Below are 22,113 nucleotides of genomic sequence, written 5' to 3' on the forward strand. Positions count from 1 at the left end.
TGACAAATGTATCTTTTTCTTTTATGTACGCTGAGAGCATATGCACCAAGACAAATTCCTTGTGTGTCCAATCATACTTGGGCAATAAAGAATTCTATTCTATTCTATTAATAGTGGTGCAGTGGTTAAGTGCAGTATTGCAAGCTAACTCTGCCCACTGCCAAGAGTTTGATCCTGACTGGCTCAAGGTTGACTCAGCCTTCCATCCTTCCGAGATCAATAAAATGAGGAGCCAGATTGTTGGGGGGGAAAATAGGATGACCCTCTAAACCGCTTAGAGAGGGCTGTAAAAGCACTGTGAAGTGGTATATATTATTATTATTATTATTATTATTATTATTATTATTATTATTATTATTATTATTATTTATTGGATTTGTATGCCGCCCCTCTCTGCAGACTCGGGGTGGCTAACAACAATGATAAAAAACAACATGTAACAATCCAATTTAATAAAACAACTAAAAACCCTTATTATAGAAAACCAAACATACACACAAACATAACATACATAACTTGTAATGGCCTAGGGGAAGGAATATCCTAACTCAGTGTTTTTCAACCAGTGTGCCGCGGCACACTAGTGTGCCGTGAGACATGGTCAGGTGTGCCGCGAAGGTCAGAGAGAGAAAGAAAACAAGAGCGAGAGAAAGAAAGAGAGAGAGAGAAAGAAAGAGAGAGAGGGAGAGAAAGCAAGCAAGCAAGAGAGAGAGAAAGAAAGAGAGAGAGAAAGAAAGAGAACGAGAGAGAAAGAAAGCAAGAGAGAGAGCAAGAGAGAGCAAGAGAGAAAGAAAGAAAAAAGAGAGAGAGAAAGAGAGGGATGGAAGGTGGGAGAGAGAAAGACATAGAGGGAGGTAGGGAGGGAGAGAGAAAGAGAGCAAAAAAGAGGAAAGAATGAAGAGAAAAAGAAAGTGGGATGGAGAGAGAGAGAGAAAAAATAGAAGGGAGAGAAAGAGGGAATGAGAAATAGAGCGAAAGGGAGGAAGAGAGAGAGAATTTTCTTGTCCAAACTTTTTTTAGCTGCCCCCCCCTCAATGTGCCCCATGGTTTTGTAAATCTAAACAATGTGCCGCGGCTCAAAAAAGGTTGAAAATCACTGTCCTAACTCCCCCCTGCTTGGCGACAAAGGTGGGTCTTGAGTAATTTGCGAAAGGCAAGGAGGGTGGGGGCCGTTCTAATCTCTGGGGGGGAGTTGATTCCAGAGGGCCGGGGCCACCACAGAGAAGGCTCTTCCCCTGTGGCCCGCCAAGCGACATTGTTTGGTCGACGGGACCCGGAGAAGGCCCACTCTGTGGGACCTTATCGGCTGCTGGGATTCGTGCGGTAGAAGGCGGTTCCGGATGTATTATGGCCCAATGCCATGTAGGGCTTTAAAGGTCATTACCAATACTTTGAATTGTGATCGGAAACCGATCGGCAGCCAGTGCAGTGTTGCAGAAACGTGGGCGAATATGACCAAGCGCTGTTGCTGTAATGGAAACTTTGCAAACTTTCCAGAGGGTTTGAACTGAGCTCACCTTTATTGTACAGCACAGAGCAGGCAGAGCAGAGACTGTAATCGCTGGACCACTCCGTGTCCCAGTTTTTCCCCGGCGCCGTCCCACAGCTTTTGCAGCGGATGCAGGCAGAACAGATCTGAAGGAAGGAGAAAGCAAAGGATTCCACAATTGGAATTGACGGACAGTTTAGCCTGCAGTATTAAAGGTTGTAGAGTTGACTCATTCTCATCCTCTACTCTAGTGTTTCTCGACCTTGGCAATTTAATTTTTAAGATACAGTGATACCTCGTCTTACAAACGCCTCATCATACAAACTTTTCGAGATACAAACCTGGGGTTTAAGATTCTTTTGCCTCTTCTTACAAACTATTTTCACCTTACAAACCCACCGCCGCCGCTGGGATGCCCCACGTCCGGACTTCCGTTGCCAGCGAAGCACCCGTTTTTGTGCTGCTGGGATTCCCCTGAGGCTCCCCTCCATGGGAAACCCCACCTTCGGACTTCCGTTGCCAGCGAAGCACTCATTTTTGCGATGCTGGGATTCCCGAGGCTCCCCTCCATAGGAAACCCCACCTTCGGACTTCCGTTGCCAGCGAAGCACTCATTTTTGTGCTGCTGGGATTCCCCTGAGGCTCCCCCCATGGGAAACCCCACCTTTGGACTTCCGTTGCCAGCGAAGCACCCATTTTTGTGCTGCTGGGATTCCGCTGAGGCTCCCCTCCATGGGAAACCCCACCTTCGGACTTCCGTTGCCAGCGAAGCACTCATTTTTGCGCTGCTGGGATTCCCCTGCAGCATCGCAAAAACACAGAAATCCAGAGGTGGGGTTTCCCACGGAGGGGAGCCTCAGGAGAATCCCAGCAGCGCAAAAACGGGCGCTTCGGCTGGCAAAAGGGTTGAATTTTGGGCTTGCATGCATTAATCGCTTTTCCATTGATTCCTATGGGAAACATTGTTTCGTCTTACAAACTTTTCACCTTGAGGACCTCGTCCCGGAACCAATTAAGTTTGTAAGACAAGGTATCACTGCACGTGGATTTCAACTGCCAGAACTGAAAAATCAGCCAGCATGGGAGTCTTGGGGGGAGTCCGGAAGCAAAAAGTCCACAGACCTTAAAAAACTTGCAGAGGTTGAGAAACACCGGCCTACGTTTTCTACTTACCCAGCCCTTCCTCTTACGGAACGGTTTGGTGGGATAGTTGGGGCCAAGGCAGGCCAAGTGATAGCAGTTCCTGCAGCGCTCACACTCCAGCAGTTGCTGTCACGGGTTATAGAAGAAAGAGAGAAAGGGAGTAAGGGGCGGGAAAGGTCCAGCTGCCACCCCTGTATTTGGAACCCAAAGGAGAACTCGTGATCAGAAATGCAATAAAGGCACAGAAGAAAACAAAGTGGGCAGCTAAATATAAAAAAACTATGTTAAGGAAAACCAGATCCTTAGAATTCTTCTTTTTAAAAATGTTAAATCGCAGTTTATAGAATAGTGTAACCAAGTTGGAAGGGACTTTGGAGGTCTTCTAAGTCCAGTGTTTCCCAACCTTGGCAACTTGAAGATATCTGGACTTCAACTCCCAGAATTCCCCAGCCAGCTGGGAGAATTCTGGGAGTTGAAGTCCAGATATCTTCAAGTTGCCAAGGTTGGGAAACCCTGTTCGAGTCCAACCCCGATTAGGCAGGAAACCCTACACCAGACAAATGGTTATCCAACTTCTTCTTTAAAACTTTGTAATTGTCCAGGTGTTTTTTGTTTGTTTAGAAGTGTATGTATATTTTTCTATTTTCTTTTTTGTGTATTGCAAATATGTTAATGTATATATTTTCTCGATTATGCTTTTTAAAACAAATTAATAAAAATTACTTAAAAAAAATAAAAAATAAAACTTCCAGTGTTGGGGCATTCACAACTTCTCGAGGCAAGTTGTTCCATTGATTAATTTTTCTAACTGTCAGGAAATTTATCCTTAGTTCTAAGTTGCTTCTCTCCTTGTTTAGTTTCCACCCATCATGAAAAAAGTACAAATCCAATACAGTGATCCCTCGAGTATCGCGAGGGTTACGTTCCAAGACCCCTCGCGGTACTCGATTTTTCGCGATATAGTGGTGCAGAAGTAAAAACACCATCTGCGCATGCGCGCCCTTTTTCCATGGCCGCGCATGCACAGATGGTGGAGTTTGCGTGGGCGGCGGGGAAGACCCAGGGAAGGTTTCTTCGGCCGCCCAGCAGCTGATCTGCTCGGCAGCGCTGCAGCAGCGAGGAGCCGTAGATCGGGGTTTCCCCGCCGCCCACGCAAAGGGGAAACCCCGATCTTCGGCTCCTCCCTGCTGTGGCGCTGCCGAGCAGATCAGCTGCTGGGCGGCCGAAGAAACCTTCTCTGGGTCTTCCCCGCCGCCCACGCAAAGGGGAAACCCCGATCTTCGGCTCCTCGCTGCTGCCCGCCCGCCGCTCGCCCGCCCGCCGCCCGCCGCTCGAGAGCAAGAGGGGGAGAGATAGAGAAAGAGAGAGAAGGAAAGAAAGAGATGAGAGAGGGAGGAAGAGAGTGTGAGAGAGGAAGAAGCAAGATAGAGAAAGAGAGAGAGAAAGAAAGATGAGAAAGGAAGAGAGTGATGTCATCGGGTGGGAAAAATCGCGATATAGCGTTTCGCGAAGATCGAGATTGCGAAAATCGAGGGATCGCTGTATTTAAACACAATTTAAAACCCCTTAATATAAAAAACAGTCATACATCTCAGACAAAAACCATACATAAAGCGAAAACGGCCCAGGGGAATCAATTTCCCCATGCCTGACGGCAGAGGTGGGTTTTTAGGAGTTTGCGAAAGGCAAGAAGGGTGGGGGCGGTTCTAATCTCCGGGGAGGAGTTGATTCCAGCGGGTCGGGGCCACCACAGAGAAGGCTCTTCCCCTGGGCCCCGCCAGACGACATTGTTTCATCGACGGGACCCGGAGAAGGCCAACTCTGTGGGACCTAACCGGTCGCTGGGATTTGTGCGGCAGAAGGCGGTCCTGTAGATATTCTGGTCTGATGCCATGAAGGGCTTTATAGGTCATAACCAACACTTTGAATTGTGACCGGAAACTGATCATCAACCAATGCAGACTGCGGAGTGTTGGTGTAACATGGGCATACCTGGGATTGCTTCTTGTTCTATCCTCAGGTGCTTTTGGGAATTGGTGGACTCTTCTTTGTGACAACCCCTGAGATATTGGAATACTGCTATCATGTCTCCCCAGGCCTTTATCAAACCAGACACACCCAATGACAGAAACCGTTCTTCATATGTTTAGCCTCCAGCCCCCTAATCATCTCTGTTGCTCTTCTCTGCCCTCTTTCTAGAGTCTCAACATCCTTTTTGCATCATGGCAACCAAAACTAGATGCAGTATTCCAAGTGTGGCCTTACCAAGTTGTATTAACACTTCACGTGATCTTCATTCTATCCCTCTGTTTATGTAGCCTAGAACTGTGTTGGACTTTTTTGACAGCTGCAGTAAACTGCTGGCTCATATTTATGATAAGGATGTTTCTTCTACTCAAATGCCTGTCCAGCCTGTCATGTTGTGGGCATTATTGAATCCACCCGCCTTTTGTTCAAAGAACCATTTTCCACTTACAAACCCGAAACTCCGAAACTGTAACTGGAAAAGGCAGGGAGAAGCCTTTGTAGGGTCTCTCTAGGAATCTCCTAGGGAGAAACAGGGCCGGAAAAGTCATGGAGAAGCCTCTGTGGGGCCTCTCTAGGACTCTCCTGGGAGGAAACAGGGCCGGAAAAGTCATGGAGAAGCCTCTGTGGGGCCTCTCTAGGAATCTCCTGGGAGGAAATAGGACCGGAAAAGTCATGGAGGAGCCTCTGTGGGGCCTCTCTAGGAATCTCCTGGGAGGAAACAGGGCCAGAAAAGGCAGGGAGAAGCCTCTGTGGGGCCTCTCTAGGAATCTCCTGGGAGGAAACAGGGCCAGAAAAGGCAGGGAGAAGCCTCTGTGGGGCCTCTCTAGGAATCTCCTGGGAGGAAACAGGGCCGGAAAAGTCATGGAGAAGCCTCTGTGGGGCCTCTCTAGGAATCTCCTGGGAGGAAACAGGGCCGGAAAAGTCATGGAGAAGCCTCTGTGGGGCCTCTCTAGGAATCTCCTGGGATGAAACAGGGCCAGAAAAGTCTGCCCTTATACTATTTCCTGTATTTTATCTTAGGATGGATATGCGTTTATCCAAGGCATGTTTAAATTCAGTTACTGTGGATTTACCAACCACGTCTGCTGGAAGTTTGTTCCAAGGATCTACTACTCTTTCAGTAAAATAATATTTTCTCATGTTGCTTTTGATCTTTCCCCCAACTAACTTCAGATTGTGTCCCCTTGTTCTTGTGTTCACTTTCCTATTAAAAACACTTCCCTCCTGAACCTTATTTAACCCTTTAACATATTTAAATGTTGTGATCATGTCCTCCCTTTTCCCTTCTGTCCTCCAGACTACACAGATTGAGTTTACAAACTCTGAGTGGGTTATTGGATGATAATGGTGGCAGCCAAGAACATGCTGCAAACATGTGCAGGGGGGAGTTGAGATGGGGTAATTGCAGCCTGACTGAGGTTACAGTTTGGCAGACACTTGAAAGAACCTGAGATGATAGGAATCAAAGGCACAAAGTTTTTCAACATTGGAAATTTTAAAGAGTGCGGAAGGAGTTGGGCAGCCTAAATAATTGGGCAGTATGAATGAATGAATGAATGAATGAATGAATGAATGAATGAATGAATGAATGAATAAAATAAATAAATAAAATAGATACAATAAATAAAATAAATAAAAAAGTGTGTAGACTTCCACTGCCAGAATCCTCCAGCCATCATCTTAAAGACACCAATTTTAAGGAATACTGGGATATCTCCGGGACCGCCTTCTGCTGCATGAATCCCAGCGACCGGTTAGGTCCCACAGAGTTGGCCTTCTCCAGGTCCCGTCGACAAAACAATGCCGTCTGGCGGGTCCCGGGGAAGAGCCTTCTCTGTGGTGGCCCTGACCCTCTGGAATCAACTTTCCCCAGAGATTAGGATTGCCCCTAGCCTCCTTGCCTTTTGCAAACTCCTCAAAACCCACCTTTGCAGTCAGGCATGGGGAAATTGATTCCCCTGGGCCGTTTCCGCTTTATGTATGGTCTGTGTGAGATGTATGATTGTTTTTATATTAAGGGTTTTAAATTGTTTTAAGCATTGAATTTGCATTGTTTCCTGTTGTGAGCCGCTCCGAGTCCTTGGAGAGGGCTGGCATACAAATCTAATAATGAATCAATCAATCAATTAATTAATTAATTAAGGCAACAAAAGACCCATTAGGCCAGGAGACACAATGAGGGAGTGATCTGAAATACAGCATTTGGTCAACTGTTCTCTGTCCTAAAGCACGCACAAGTCAGAGAAATGGAATATACCGTATTTTTCGGAGTATAAAACACACCTTTGGGAAGGAAAAAAAAGAAAACAGCTGATTGACAGGTGCACGGTGCTCCCAGAATGCTCCCAATCAACTATTCTCAGAGGTGAATTTTAGCAACAGGTTGGTTGGTTGTGAGCTCTGTGTCTTGCTTTCTTCTTTTCTGCCTCTGAAACCTCCATTTCTGTTGTGGTTAGCTCTGGCCCAGCTCCTGCCCCAAGGACTGTGGATGTGGGGGAGACATCCACATGCTGCAGGCCTGTTCTCCCCCCCCCCCCCCGTGGAATCTGATGATGAAGGCTCCTCTGACCAAGAAGACATGAGTGACAGGGAGGAGGAGAGTGTGGCAGACAGCTCAGAAGGAGATCAATTATCTAGCTCCTCCTTGGATTCAGAACAAGAGTTAATGATACAGCCACGCATGCAGAGAGCGATGCATAGGCAACAACAACTGAGAGATTATTATCAAAGAAAATGAGGCCACCTGTGGTTGGGTGGGGCTGTGGTAATTAGTGAGGCTGCTATAAATAGCAGCCGGTGGGTTTGGCCATTGTGGAGGATTATCTGATCCTTGTGTTTCGTGACTGCTTTACTGACTTTGACTTTTTGTGTGCTGATTTTTCCCTGCTTTGAAACTAAACCAGAGCAAAGTGTGTTTCAAACTCAACCCGGATAAGACGGAGTGGCTGTGGGTTTTGCCTCCCAAGGACAATCCCATCTGTCTGTCCATCACCCTGGGGGGGGAATCATTGACCCCCTCAGAGAGGGTCCGCAACTTGGGCGTCCTCCTCGATCCACAGCTCACATTAGAGAGCCATCTTTCAGCTGTGACGAGGGGGGCGTTTGCCCAGGTTCGCCTGGTGCACCAATTGCGGCCCTATCTGGACCGGGACTCATTGCTCACAGTCACTCATGCCCTCATCACCTCGAGGTTGGACTACTGTAATGCTCTCTACATGGGGCTACCTTTGAAAAGTGTTCGGAAACTTCAGATCTTGCAGAATGCAGCTGCGAGAGCAATCATGGGCCTACCTAGGTATGCCCATGTTTCACCAGCACTCCGCAGTCTGCATTGGTTGCCGATCAGTTTCCGGTCACAATTCAAAGTGTTGGTTATTACCTATAAAGTCCTTCATGGCACTGGACCAGAATATCTCTGAGACCGCCTTCTGCCGCACGAATCCCAGCGACCGATTAGGTCCCACAGAGTGGGCCTTCTCCGGGTCCCGTCAACTAAACAATGTCGGTTGGCGGGCCCCAGGGGGAGAGCCTTCTCTCTGGCGGCCCCGGCTCTCTGGAATCAACTCCCCCCAGAGATTAGAACTGCCCCTACTCTCCCTGCCTTTCGTAAACTCCTTAAAACCCACCTTTGTCGTCAGGCATGGGGGAACTGAAACACCTCCCCCGGGCATGTTCAATTTATGCATGGTATGTTTGTGTGTATGTTTGTTTAGAAATATGGGGTATTTAAAATATTTTAAATCATATTTAGATTTGTCATGAGTTGTTGTGTCCTGCTGTGAGCCGCCCCGAGTCTGCGGAGAGGGGCGGCATACAAATCGAAATAATAAAGAAATAAATAAATAAGAAGAAGGACTGTGAATTGCCTCACAGCTGCAAGCTAAGTATCACAGAACTGATAAGGGACTTGTACAAATTACCAGTTTGTTTGGAGACGAGTGCTCTTGGCTATACCAAAAGAGGGCTTAATTTCATTATAAAGAACATTGTTTTGAATTTTCAAACGTGTGTGTGTCTGAAATTTGTACCTGTGAATTTTTGGGAGGATTCTACCAGAGAGCCCGACAGAACAATTTCAGAGGCATTTTTTCCCTTCAAGCTCTGTTTCAGAGGCTTTTTTCAACCTTTTGAGAGGCTGGGCGAGGCTATATTCAGAGTATAAGACACACCCAGATTTTCATTCTCTTTTTTGGGTGTGTGTGTGTGTCTTAACACTCCAAAAAATAAATGGTTAATTTTTAAATGACCTAAGAAATTACCGGTACATTTTTATGGGTAAGGGAGAAAGGGGCGGTGGAGAACACCAGAGAGACAAATCAAGATTCAAGTCAGCTAAAGGGGAACCAGTGAAGCCACTTGGGAGATGGACTACTCGTGTTAAAGAAATCAAGAATTAAGATGCCCACGTGCCCATCTGGCTCTCTCTAGAAAAAAAAAAAAGAGAGCGCATTCATGAAAAAGGAAGGAAGGAAGGAAGGGTGTTGGGAGCGAAAGAGGAAGCTAGAGGAGGATGGGATTAATGTGTTCTGAAACATCAGTTTATTGCCCACTTCTGCTATTGCTCCATGTGCCCGTTTTTGGTTACGTTTCCTAAGTCTGGGCTTAAAGAAGGGGAATGATGCCCCACAAACTCTCTCCCCATAATCCTGAAACTGGAGATGAAGACCCAGAGGCAAGCGATTTAAAGCCACTGTCCTGACACTTCGAATCATCTATCCGTGAGCTCGAAAAAGCCAAGAGCGCTGCCATTTCCAGAGTGCTGACTCCTGCGCCACTTAGGCAGAGCTGTTGGGTGATGCAATGATGGAGTGCTATTTTCCTGTTAGCAGAAAGGGGGTGTACAGGCCAAGATATTTCTCATACACACGCACGCACACCTTCCTTACCTTGGATGCTTTGTTTTTGCGGTCACAGACATAACAGAACTTGCAACGCCGACAACACCAGCTGTCCTCCTGCTCGGGCAGCGGCTGTTCATCCTCCTCCAGGCAGAAGACATGGAAAGGATCACAGCATACCTGGCAGTACACAAGCTGAAGAACAGGCAGCAGCTCATAACTCCATGAAAACAGGCAACAGGGATCCCTTTTAAATCCCCAAATCCCACCCGATCCTGAAAGTAAAAGGACCCGGCTATGCAGAAACATAGAAACATAGAAGACTGACGGCAGAAAAAGACCTCATGGTCCATCTAGTCTGCCCTTATACTATTTCCTGTATTTTATCTTACAATGGATATATGTTTATCCCAGGCATGTTTAAATTCAGTTACAGTGGATTTACCAACCACGTCTGCTGGAAGTTTGTTCCAAGGATCTACTACTCTTTCAGTGAAATAATATTTTCTCACGTTGCTTTTGATCTTTCCCCCAACTAACTTCAGATTGTGTCCCCTTGTTCTTGTGTTCACTTTCCTATTAAAAACACTTCCCTCCTGAACCTTATTGAACCCTTTAACATATTTAAATGTTTCGATCATGTCCCCCCTTTTCCTTCTGTCCTCCAGACTATACAGATTGAGTTGATGAAGTCTTTCCTGATACATTTTATGCTTAAGACCTTCCACCATTCTTGTAGCCCGTCTTTGGACCCCTTCAATTTTGTCAATATCTTTTTGTAGGTGAGGTCTCCAGAACTGAACACAGTATTCCAAATGTGGTCTCACCAGCGCTCTATATAAGGGGATCACAATCTCCCTCTTCCTGCTTGTTATACCTCTAGCTATGCAGCCAAGCATCCTACTTGCTTTTCCTACCGCCCGACCACACTGTTCACCCATTTTGAGACTGTCAGAAATCACTACCCCTAAATCCTTCTCTTCTGAAGTTTTTGCTAACACAGAACTGCCAATGCAATACTCAGATTGAGGATTCCTTTTCCCCAAGTGCATTATTTTACATTTGGAAACATTAAACTGCAGTTTCCATTGCTTTGACCATTTATCTAGTAAAGCTAAATCATTTACCATATTACAGACCCCTCCAGGAATATCAACCCTATTGCACAACCCTATTGCAACTCCACCTTATCGATTCCACATGGGAAGTAAACCCCTTCCTCAAATTCCTGCCCAAGGGAACTCACGCCCCACTTTTCGGGACTTCTCAGCTCCTTTTCCTCAGACCCACCTGATGGAAACCTTTGCTTGCGCAGAGCAGGCATACCACCTGCGTGGTGACTGGTACTGAAGTGAGGATGCTGAGACCGCCCATCAGCCAGACGTTCTCCAAGTCACAGTCTTCCTGTAGGGCACACATGTGGGGGAAACAGTTTGCTCTAAAAGCTACAGAACCACACGCAGTAAATCAGTGAAGTGAAAGGGAATTTACAAATCTTACAACATTTACAAAGATAACTTTGTACATGGTAAGGTATGCCTTGATTACTTCTTCTGATAGGAGACAGACAGACAGAGAAAGGGGCAGAGAGAAAGAGACAGACAGACAAAGAGAGAAAAGAAAGAGAAATTAAGAAAAAAGAGAATTAAGAAACAAAGAAATAAAGAAAAAGAAAGAAAAAAGAGAAAGAAAGAAAGAAAAAGAAAGAGAGGTTGAGAGAGAAAGAGAGAAAGAGAGAAAGAAAGAAAGAAAAAAGAGGAAAAAAGAAAAAAGAAAGAAAAAGAAAGAGAAAAGGAAAAAGAAAAGAAAGACAAAGAATGAGAGAGAGAGAGAGAGAGAGAAAGAAAGAAAGAAAGAATGAAAGAAAGAAAGAAAGAAAGAAAGAAAGAAAGAAAGAGGGCGGGGACCAATCAGCATCAAAGGAAATTTGTTTTGTAGCTTGGGAATAATACAAGAAAAATCCTCCTGTGCACTTAACAAGTCTAATAGGAACTTAGATTTAGACATCAGAGACTACTCAAAAAGGTAAAACAAAAATAAACATTTTATACTGAGTTATAAAAACAAGTTACAATCATCATATATCCTTTAATGTTGGACAAACAAGCTTACAAAACTGTGCAGCAACCGAACCTTATACCTGCTAAAACTCCAGACCTATCTCCGAGGATAGTCCTGCGTATAACATGCTGCAGTAGCCTAGACTAAAATTGTTCAGGTCTGGTTCAATAACATCTCTAGAGCCACTTGGGTTTAATAGGCAGAAAGCTGTAAATAACAGATTTAGAGACAAGGGCCAACTGAGATTTTGCTCCACCAGGGAATACGCTATGGAGTCTAGCAATTGCCAACATGACTTCGCTGCATGGGGCCTTCTTTCAACTGGGTGTCTGTGAGACAGATGTTCCGGCCTCACCTTGAAATCAACCCTGAGACGGTGGACTCCATCCGTGGATTTCTGTTTCCCATTCCAGCCATTGGAGATGGAGGGGAGTGAGGCAGAAGGAGGGATGTCCTGTGAAGGGCAGAGAAGGGAAGGTAACAGCAGATTAACAGAATATACCGAGACATTTACTGAGGTTGCTTTGTGGGGGCATACACAATGCTGGTATTAGAATACAGTGGTGCCTCTACTTAAGAACTTAATTCATTCTGCCTTCTGCCACACAAATCCCAGTGGCCGATAAGGTCCCACAGAGTTGGCCTCTGGAATCAGCTTTCTCCAGAGATTTACACTGCTCCCACCCTCCTCGCCTTTTACAAGAGCCTTAAGACCCATCTATGTCGCCGGGCACGGGGCAGCTAGATCATGCCCCTTCCTTCTCTGACCATTAAATGTTATGTGCGGATGTGATTGAGTAAATTGACTGCTTTTTAAGATTATGGGATTTTAGCTTACAGTTTTAACTAATAGATTTGTATACATATTGTTTTGTACTGTGTTTTGTGAGCCAGCCCGGGTCTCCAGAGAGGGGCGGCATACAAGTCTAATAAATAATAATAATAATAATAATAATTGGTTGCCAATTGTTTCCAGACACAATTCAGAATAGTGGTAATGACCTATAAAGCCCTACATGGCATCACCTGGGATAAACATAGATCCATCCTAAGATAAAACACAGGAAATAGTATAAGGACAGACTAGATGGACCATGAGGTCTTTTTCTGCCGTCAGTCTTCTATGTTTCTATTCCGTGACCAGGTTCTTAAGCAGAAAAGTTTGTAAGTAGAAGCAATTTTCCCCATAGGAATCAATGTAAAAGCAAATAATGCGTGCAAACCCATTAGGAAAGAAATAAAAGCTCGGAATTTGGGTGGGAGGAGGAGGAGGAAGAAGAGGAGGACAGTCGCTGCCGAAGGAAGAAGGTGAGGGGAGTCAAAGAAATCAAAAACTTTAAGGCTTAAAAAAAAAAGAAGGGGACTCTGAGGCTGCGAGGAGGAGCACACGCCTCCCATACACTGCGCCAGAGAAAGAAACCCAGGGGGAATGGCAGGAAACAGGCCGGGTTCTCAAATTTCCTGGGAAATTTTTCAGGTCTCGGGTTCTTAAGTGGGAAATGGTTCTTAAGAAGAGGCAAAAAAATCTTGAACACCTGGTTCTTATTTAGAAAAGTTCTTAAGTAGAGGCATTCTTAGGTAGAGGTGCCATTGTATGATGAGAGACATCTGGACATTTTAAAGAGAAGATTGAACTGCCACTTGACTGGTGTGCTATAGGGTTCCTGCTTGGGCAGGGGGTTGAACTTGATGGCCTTCATGGTCCCTTTCAACTCTATCAATCAATCAATCAATCAATAATAAACGGATATGGGGGATGAAGGAAAAATCAGTGTACTTTGCCATAAGGAAAATGAATCTTGGTGGGAAGAAAATTGACTTGCTGTTTGGCCCATATCCCACTTAAGGAACACCATATTCACAGTGGATTCCTTAAAGTCCCTGATGTGCCCTGTGCCCCCTCCTGAGTTACGATACAAGCAACGCTAAAACTTTGTCCAGATCTTTGCCTCTCTCACCTTTTCTTGAGGTCTCACCTTCTCTGGTTTCTTCCTGGCTTTCAGCTGCACCACAGGCTGCAAAGAACTTTTCCGGGGCCGACTTTGCTCCTCGGGGTCCAAGGGAAGCAAATCTGGAAACATACGAGCCTCTTAGAGCGGATTCTCTTTCTTTTTAAAAAGTTTTTTTAATTTATGATACAATTAAAAAAGAAAAACTTTGGACATGACGTAACATTCCAGTTTAAACATTTTTATTAAGTTATTTTGCCTCCTAAATATAATTCTTTATCTCTATATAGATGTATCCAAACTTTATATACAATACTAAATCCATTTCCCCCCAATTCGCTAACATAAGAATATATACATTTCCAATTCATCACTAATTCGTAATCCCAACAGTCTTCTTCGATTCCCACCAGTGGTACAATTTTATCCCAGATTTCAAAGTATTCCGATTCATTCTTATCTTTCAATTCTACAGTAAGTCTATCCATTTCAGCACAAAACAGTATTTTTGTAATAATAATAATCATCATCATCATCCTGAAAAAGTGGTCGAAAATGAGCAAGCAAAACTACTGTGGGACTTCTGACTTCAGACTGACCGAATTCTGAAGCATAACACACCAGACATTGTGATCGTGGAGAAAAAGAAAGTATGGATCATCGACATCGCAATCCCAGGAGACAGCAGAATTGAGGAGAAGCAGCTAGAGAAATTAGTGAAATATGAAGATCTAAAAATCGAGCTGCAATGACTCTGGCATGAGCCCGTGAAAGTGATCCCAGTGGTCCTTGGCACGCTGGGTGCAGTGCCAAAGGATCTCAGCAGAGATTTGAAAACCATTGGAATTGAAAAAATCTCCATCTGTCAATTGCAAAAGGCCGCTTTACTGGGATCGGCAAACATAATTCGCCGCTACATCACGCAGTCCTAGGTGCTTGGGAAGCACCCGACTGGTGATGAAATACGAAATCCAGCATAGTGATCTCGTTTGCTGTGTTGTACTGACATAATAACAATAATAATAATAATAATAATAATAATAATAATAATAATAATAATAATAATAATAATAATAAACATTTATTTATAGTGCCCTTTTAACAAAGGGCATAACAGCCTGTTAGCAATAGCACTTTTTAAAACAGAGCCAGCATATCACTTCCATTGAATTTCTTTGTTCTTCCATTTTTTTTTGCAAAAGTCTAGCAACAGCATTAAGCTCCCTTATCATATTTATCTACAGCAATATCCATTAAGAAGAGTTTCAGTTTTAGTTCTGTTTTCAACATTAATATTTCTTCCAAACATTGTTTTATCCTATTCCAAAAAATCACAGGCTTTTGGACATTCCCACCACATGTGGTAATAGGTCCCTGGTATTATTTTGCATTCCCAGCACATCAGTGACAGATTTGGGCCCGTTTTACCTAACCTCATGGGTGGGAAAAGCCATCCGTAGAACTTCTTATATTTTCCTTGTATGAAATAACCAAGGTGTGTTTCCCGTTTCTTTCCCATAGTCTTAGAGCATATTCTCTTTGCATAAGACTCAAACAGGACGAGAAGCTACTCTATTCTTCCCCAGCCTGACAAATCCACAGAGAAGCTATGAATCAACCATAAATCTGAATCTACTGGTCTATCTATCATTGAGCCTCAAAGATTTCTGGCTTGCAGTAACATCACAACACACCAAAATGACACAACCTCTCAGGTTTTGTGTGTTTGGGGTCAGCCCATCAAGCGCCTCCTCTTAAGAAAATTGTGACCCTTATAAGCAACCCAATAACCATAGCCACCACTTCATATACAATAGTGTTCTCTCGATTTTCGCGGGGGATGCGTTCCAAGACCGCCCATGAAAGTCGAATTTCCGCGAAGTAGAGATGCGGAAGTAAATACACTATTTTTGGCTACGAACAGTATCACAAGCCTTCCCTTAACACTTTAAACCCCTAAACTGCAATTTCTCATTCCCTTAGCAACCATTTAGATTATTACTCACCATGTTTATTTATTAAAGTTTATTTTAAAAAAATATTTATTAAAGGCGGACGAAAGTTTGGCGATGACATATGACGTCATCGGGCGGGGAAAACTCTGGTAGAGGGGAAAAAAGCGCGAAGAATTTTTTAATTAATATGTTTGAAAAACCGTGCTATAGCTGTTCCGTGAAGTTCAAACCCGCGAAAATCGAGGGACCCCTGTACATGCGAGAGCTTGTTGTTTTGAGCAACTGGCGTAGATGGCTACTGACGGGCACGGTAGCTGGCCAATACCTGCGTGGAAGTCATAGACCAAGCAACCCAAAAGCTCACAGCTCACCTGAGTCTCGGGAAGATTTCCGTCGATGAGTGGCTGAGCCAGAGGCCGGCTCTGTGTCCGAGTCGGAGGATTCAAAGATGTCATAGGAGGGCCTCTGCTTGACGCAGCGCCGGGCTGACTTGCGCTGCAGCAGAGAGTCTTGCTCAGCAGTCTCTGTGGCCCCCAGCATGACTTCCCAGGGGGCTGGGAACTCCTCTTGAGAATCCTCTGAATCCCAGGGGGCGATGGGCTTCACTACCGTACGGCCTGAAGACAAAGGCATGGGTGAGTGGAGCCTGGCAGCCCGACTCGGGCGGCAAATGGATGTTGGGCAGAAGGACCATTCCCTCCCCTTTTCTCCAGCCTCCCCCCCCCTTTGCACTCTCCCCCAAGATTTGTTTTAATGCATGATGAGAGGTGGGGGAGAAAAATGAATGCAAAACCCTTGAAATGATGAGACACGTTACTTCGTGCAATCCCAACACGCTCTGAACGCCTGGCGAGAATCAAAAATTCAAAAGCTGTCCTGTTCCGTTAGGAGCCCTTCATTCTACCAGCATCGACTTTCAGCTCAACCTACTGCTCAGGGCTGGAGGACTAACAAGGATTTGAGAAGAGAGTTTGCCCAAATAATATTTCTGTATCTCTTTGCTGCGACCGGAGGGCATTCGGGTTTAAGCAGCCCAGATTTAATACTGGTGAGAGAGGATGACTCTCACCCACCTTGTGGAAGAAGCTTCAACCCATTTTGTGACAGCGGTGGCTTTGCTTAGTCCAGGAGGCCTCAAAACTTGGCAGTTTTAAGACTTGTGGACTTCAACTCCTAGAATTCTCCAGCCAACATAGCAGGTTGGAGTATTCTGGGAGTTGAAGTCCCAAAGTCTTAAAACTACCAAGTTTCAAGATCTCTGGCTTAGTTGCTAACCCATCGAAGGTCTCCTCCCCAAACCTTCGTGAGGTCACTTACCTTAGCTAGAGCTCATCTTCCATCTATGGTGGCAATGCTTTAATCTCCCCCTCCCACCTGTCAGCAATCTAGGTTTACAATCACTAAGCCATCCCTGGTGGAAACGCTGTTTAATCCACTTGCCCCTCTTCCTATCTAAAAGGCTGGCAAATGGCTCTCCTCTTTCCTTTCTCATTTCCAAATACAAAAAGAGATTTAAGCGTTCTACAGCTAGGAGCAGAGAGATAAAGAATTAAAAAAAACTTAAATGGGATTTCAGAAGCTGTTACTACCTAGGTCATTGTCCCTATCACATTGACCACCTTGGCTTAAGGCTCTGAGCTCCAACTTCAGTCAGGCACTATGGATTTACTCAAGGTTTAAACAAAAAACCAAAAAAAAACCCCTACACTGGATTACAATTCTCCTTTGCTACAGCAAACCCAGGAGCAATTTTCTTCCTTTCTAGCAGCCATTGTCTACTTTCTCATATGCAGATGAAAGGACATGAAGGGCCTGATCCCAACCCCTCCCCCTTTGAAGGTACTATTAAGAGGGTTTTTTGTGTGTGTGTGCTTCTCCCATTGTTAACTAATTGATCCAAAAATACAAATGAATTAGAAATTCAAAGGAAGGGGGGGTTGGAAGGCCCAAAGCTTCCTGCCTCTGCTCCCTTTGTGGAAAGTGAAAAAAGGATGGAAGAGGTAAGTGAGGAGGTAAGGCAGGGGAAAAGACCCAGCAGCTGAAAGAGATTCCCCCCACCCACCCACCCCAAAATTAAGCTGCACCATCTAGCATTTCTCCCAAGCCACCCTCGGAATTGACCTGAAGAAGCTGGGTAGCTGGGCTCCAATTCTCTCCCTCCTCCCTTCTTCCCTCTGCCCCCCAAGAACAGAAAAAGCAAACAGTTGTCTCCCCCCCACCTCTACATACTGCCACCTCCCCACCTTCAACCTTTATCTGCTCACATAAGCAAGGTCTCTTCAATCTGCACAGCAAGGGTGGACATTCTAGTAGGAAGGAAGGCTCTCTCCTTGTCAGGTCCCCTCCGGTCCCAATGGCCTCCACAGCCCAGCCCCTTCCGAGGACCTGCCCATAATCCCAAACAAGACAGGACCCCCACCCCCTTCCCAAGGTTGCAGCCTTATCTACGGTATCCATGGCTCCACCCATCCCATCCTTGAGCAAATCTACAGCAGTCCTGCCACCTAATAAGGGCCCTTTCCCATTGGGAGGCTTAAGGTTACAATTCCCAGGATTCCCCAGCAGGTCTCTGGAAGATGCCCAATTAGGGAAGGCTGGAGTCTACTTTTTAAGGCTGGTTTCTTCCAAAGAGCATTGAAAAACTTGGATGGGGAAGGGAGCAGAGAGAACGAGGGAGATTGCTGCCTGAGACTCTTTGCAAAGAGCGTTTAAAGCTGTACTTACACGTGCTCAAAAGTTTTTAAACTGGGATTCTTAGCCTGGTTGTGTGGACTTCAACTCCCCGGGAATTCTGGGAGTTGAAGTCCACAAATCTTCAAGCCACCAAGGCTGAGAAGCATCTAAACTTAAGCATCAGAGGGAGAAGGAAGACGTGGGTTTATAAGCAAGCAGCAAGCATGGGGAATTTCAGCCAGGCTGGGTTACAGTATTAATTAGGGATAATTAATAAGCAGGAGGACTAGGAACGGCAAAGCTTTCCTACTTATATTGTTCCAAGAACTGAATCACAAAAACTTAGTCGCTTCTAACCTTCTGGGTGTTTTATTGTGAATGCAGAGTGTGTTGTGAGCTTGGTTTAAGAGAGCCGTCCCAAATTCCTGGGCTGTGCCTATGCTCAGAGGCAACTTATGGCTGAACAACCTGCTTATTAAGGCCATTTAGCAGTTTCACTGGCCCAGTATGCAAAGTTTATTTAGCTTTCCCATTCGGAAGTTGTTGCTGTCGTTGGTTAGCATTCTGTGCAAACCTAGCTCCACTTCGCCTTGGCATAAGCTTCAACATACTGTGTGAGCCAAGACAATGGGTTAATTTGGTAGGAAGGTCAAAGGTGTGCTGTAAACTCCCACTTCGCACATGTTCGTAGAACTAAGCCACTCCCATGTGCTTTGTTCTAGTAACCAATGTTATGAACCTCTGTGGGTCCTAAGCCTGACTATCAACTGCGATGATAGCCACGATATGAGGATGCCACAAATTAGGAAAAAGCTGCAGTAGATAACAAGAAGTCGGGATATCAGGAGTAAGTGACCAATTAAGTCCACTGATTGGTGCAACTTTTCTCCCCTTTCATATCCACCCCAAATCAAGGAACTTGGGTTTAAACAGAGTTTTTATATCTAGGATGCCTATTCTAGGCTATGACTCAGGATGTGGTCTTACTTTCAAGGTGACTTTAGGGAGGTTTTTCCACCCAGGAACCTCGGCAACCCCAACACCCATGTGAAGGACAGAGAGCATTGCTTATCCCACTTCCCAAGGCCGTTTTGAAGGATTAGTGGAACGTTAAGAGCAATTAGAACACTGGAAAGCAGGGTATAAAGGTTAGATAGCATTTTAATAGTCACTTTAGGAGGGTAAATGTTTCCAGGATCCTACAAAAACTGGACTCTGGAGGACAAGAGGGGTCAGGATGAAATGCACGGCTATTGTCCAGTGGTAGAAAATCTGCACCATTTGGCAATATCATAGAAGGGCTTATATCCTCACCAATAATGAAAACTTTAAATTGCAGCAGATCAGATTCCACAATCCCATTGGAAGGGCAGTAGCAGAACAGCTTGAGGGTTTGCCAAATATTTTTGTTCTTGAAGGGGCATAGGTGATTGAGGGAATGGTGTAAGAAGGAAAAATCTGACGCCCGTTTTAAATAGCTTTGGGGCAGGAGACGATGATCTAAACAGGGTATCTGTTTAAATTACATTCCTTTTAATGGCTATGTTTTCCATGAAACCAAATATGTATCTCCAGAGAGAAACAGTAAGGAGCTTATTTCCCCAGGATCTAAGACGTGGCCTGAAAGTTGTGCGATGGAGCCATCTTCCTTAAACTAAGTGAGGCCAACCTTGGTTAGCGTTTGGAAGAAGGACCAGATGGGAAACCTTGCGGCACCAATCTCAGGTTCCCTGGAATTCTTGAAAGATAGCCTGCCCAAGATTGTCAACTAGATCAAGAGGTCTCCAACTTTGGCGACATTAAGACTTGTGGACTCCAACTCTCAGAACTCTGGGAGTTGAAACATAGAAACATAGAAGACTGACGGTAGAAAAAGACCTCATGGTCCATCTAGTCTGCCCTTATACTATTTCCTGTATTTTATCTTACAATGGATACATGTTTATCCCAGGCATGTTTAAATTCAGTTACTGTGGATTTACCAACCACGTCTGCTGGAAGTTTGTTCCAAGGATCTACTACTCTTTCAGTAAAATAATATTTTCTCATGTTGCCTTTGATCTTTTCCCCAACTAACTTCAGATTGTGTCCCCTTGTTCTTGTGTTCACTTTCCTATTAAAAACACTTCCCTCCTGAACCTTATTTAACCCTTTAACATATTTAAATGTTTCGATCATGTCCCCCCTTTCCCTTCTGTCCTCCAGACTATACAGATTGAGTTCATGAAGTCTTTCCTGATACGTTTTATGCTTAAGACCTTCCACCATTCTTGTAGCCCGTCTTTGGACCCGTTCAATTTTGTCAATATCTTTTTGCAGGTGAGGCCTCCATAACTGAACACAGTATTATTCCAAATGTGGTCTCACCAGCAGTCTATATAGCAGGATCATAATCTCCCTCTTCCTGCTTGTTATACCTCTAGCTATGCAGCCAAGCATCCTACTTGCTTTCCCTACCGCCCGACCACACTGCTCACCCATTTTGAGACTGTCAGAAATCACTACCCCTAAATCCTTGTCTTCTGAAGTTTTTGCTAACACAGAACTGCCAATGCAATACTCAAATTGAGGATTCCACAAGTCTTAAAGTGGCCAAGGTTGCAGACCCCTGAACTAGATGGAACAGCATTTCAAATTGCAACATGTACCAATAGTTCATGATTCAGGGATAGGTGTATTTGTCACAGCACGAAATAAGGGGAGTGAGAGGAACAGCACAGCACAGTGTAATGGCTACAGACAATACACATTAAGAAGAAACAAAATACAGAGACGGGAATATGTTAAATCAGGTAAGTGGACCAGTTAGCATCCACGCAAGATCGGGCAACTGCTCAGTAATAAACTTCACGCTTTGTAAAAAGTTCCCTAATTTAATTTTTGGCAGCTCCAGAGGGAAATAATATGGAGGAGAGCGGAAAGGCTAGGCCAGCCTTTGGAGAGCTGCTGACAGCCCAAAGACACGATGGTCAAAAAGTCTGACCTGATATGAAACATCTTCTTGGGTTAAAAGTTTAACTGTGATTGTGGAGGTAGAGCAAGTTGTTGGAATTTATTTTAATATGAAGCATGTGCAATTCAGCACATTTTTTCCCCCAGGAAGCAAATCTAAGAATAGGTCTATGTTTATGGAGATTCTTAAATCATCCAGGTCATGATTGTCCCAAAGGTGCATTTTCATGGGGCAACTGGACTTTCGCTGAAGGTGCCTTTCCTTGGAGGTACTTCGCTTCTTATCCAGTTCAGAACTGAAGAAGCTTCTTGGGCGAGAAGGAAAATGCCTTCAAGGAAAAACAAGTTGCCCCTTGAAAAAAATACCTTTGACTCAAGAACAGGTCAGCTCTCTGGCCTCAGATTTTTTGGATCTAGACAGCCAACAAAGCTAAACCAACTACAATGTTCATCGAGAATGAAAAAGCAAAATTAAAGGTTCCAACAGTACTAAGTTGCTTCTAAAGTGTTGAGGCCTAGCCACACAAAGACGTACAGTGATACCTTGTCTTACAAACTTAATTGGTTCCGGGACAAGGTTCTTAAGGTGAAAAGTTTGTAAGACGAAACAATGTTTCCCATAGGAATCAATGGAAAAGCGATTAATGCGTGCAAGCCCAAAATTCACCCCTTTTGCCAGCCGAAGCGCCCGTTTTTGCGCTGCTGGGATCCCCCTGAGGCTCCCCTCCATGGGAAACCCCACCTCTGGACTTCTGTGTTTTTGCGAGGCTGCAGGGGAATCCCTGCAGGAGAATCCCAGCATCGCAAAAATGAGCACTTTGCTGGCAACGGAAGTCCAGAGGTGGGGCTTCCCAGCGAAGAGAGCATCAGTGAAATTGCAGCATCGCAAAAACACAGAAGTCCTCGAAACCCCACCTCCGGACCTCTGTGTTTTTGCGATGCTGCGATTTCACTGAGGCTCCCCTTGCTGGGAAACTCCACCTCCAGACTTCCGTTGCCAGCGAAGCGCCCGTCTTTGTGCTGCT

At 44.9% G+C, this 22,113-nt stretch overlaps 1 protein-coding gene across 3 annotated transcripts in view; it reads right to left on the reverse strand.

Moving 5' to 3' along the window:
• The window catches only part of KMT2B (lysine methyltransferase 2B), a 126,951-nt gene that overhangs the window by 58,644 nt on the left and 46,194 nt on the right, over positions 1-22,113 (reverse strand). For all 3 annotated transcript variants that reach the window (XM_070764656.1, XM_070764653.1, XM_070764654.1), the window contains 7 exons: positions 15,835-16,080; positions 13,536-13,630; positions 11,915-12,013; positions 10,789-10,902; positions 9,547-9,693; positions 2,663-2,758; positions 1,518-1,635 (listed from right to left, as the gene is read on the reverse strand). In XM_070764656.1, coding sequence (XP_070620757.1) covers positions 1,518-1,635; positions 2,663-2,758; positions 9,547-9,693; positions 10,789-10,902; positions 11,915-12,013; positions 13,536-13,630; positions 15,835-16,080 — 915 coding nt within the window. The remainder of the gene's footprint in view (positions 1-1,517; positions 1,636-2,662; positions 2,759-9,546; positions 9,694-10,788; positions 10,903-11,914; positions 12,014-13,535; positions 13,631-15,834; positions 16,081-22,113) is intronic.

This window comes from Erythrolamprus reginae, chromosome 11 (genome assembly GCF_031021105.1).
Source record: "Erythrolamprus reginae isolate rEryReg1 chromosome 11, rEryReg1.hap1, whole genome shotgun sequence".
In the NCBI taxonomy this organism is placed as follows: domain Eukaryota; kingdom Metazoa; phylum Chordata; class Lepidosauria; order Squamata; family Dipsadidae; genus Erythrolamprus; species Erythrolamprus reginae.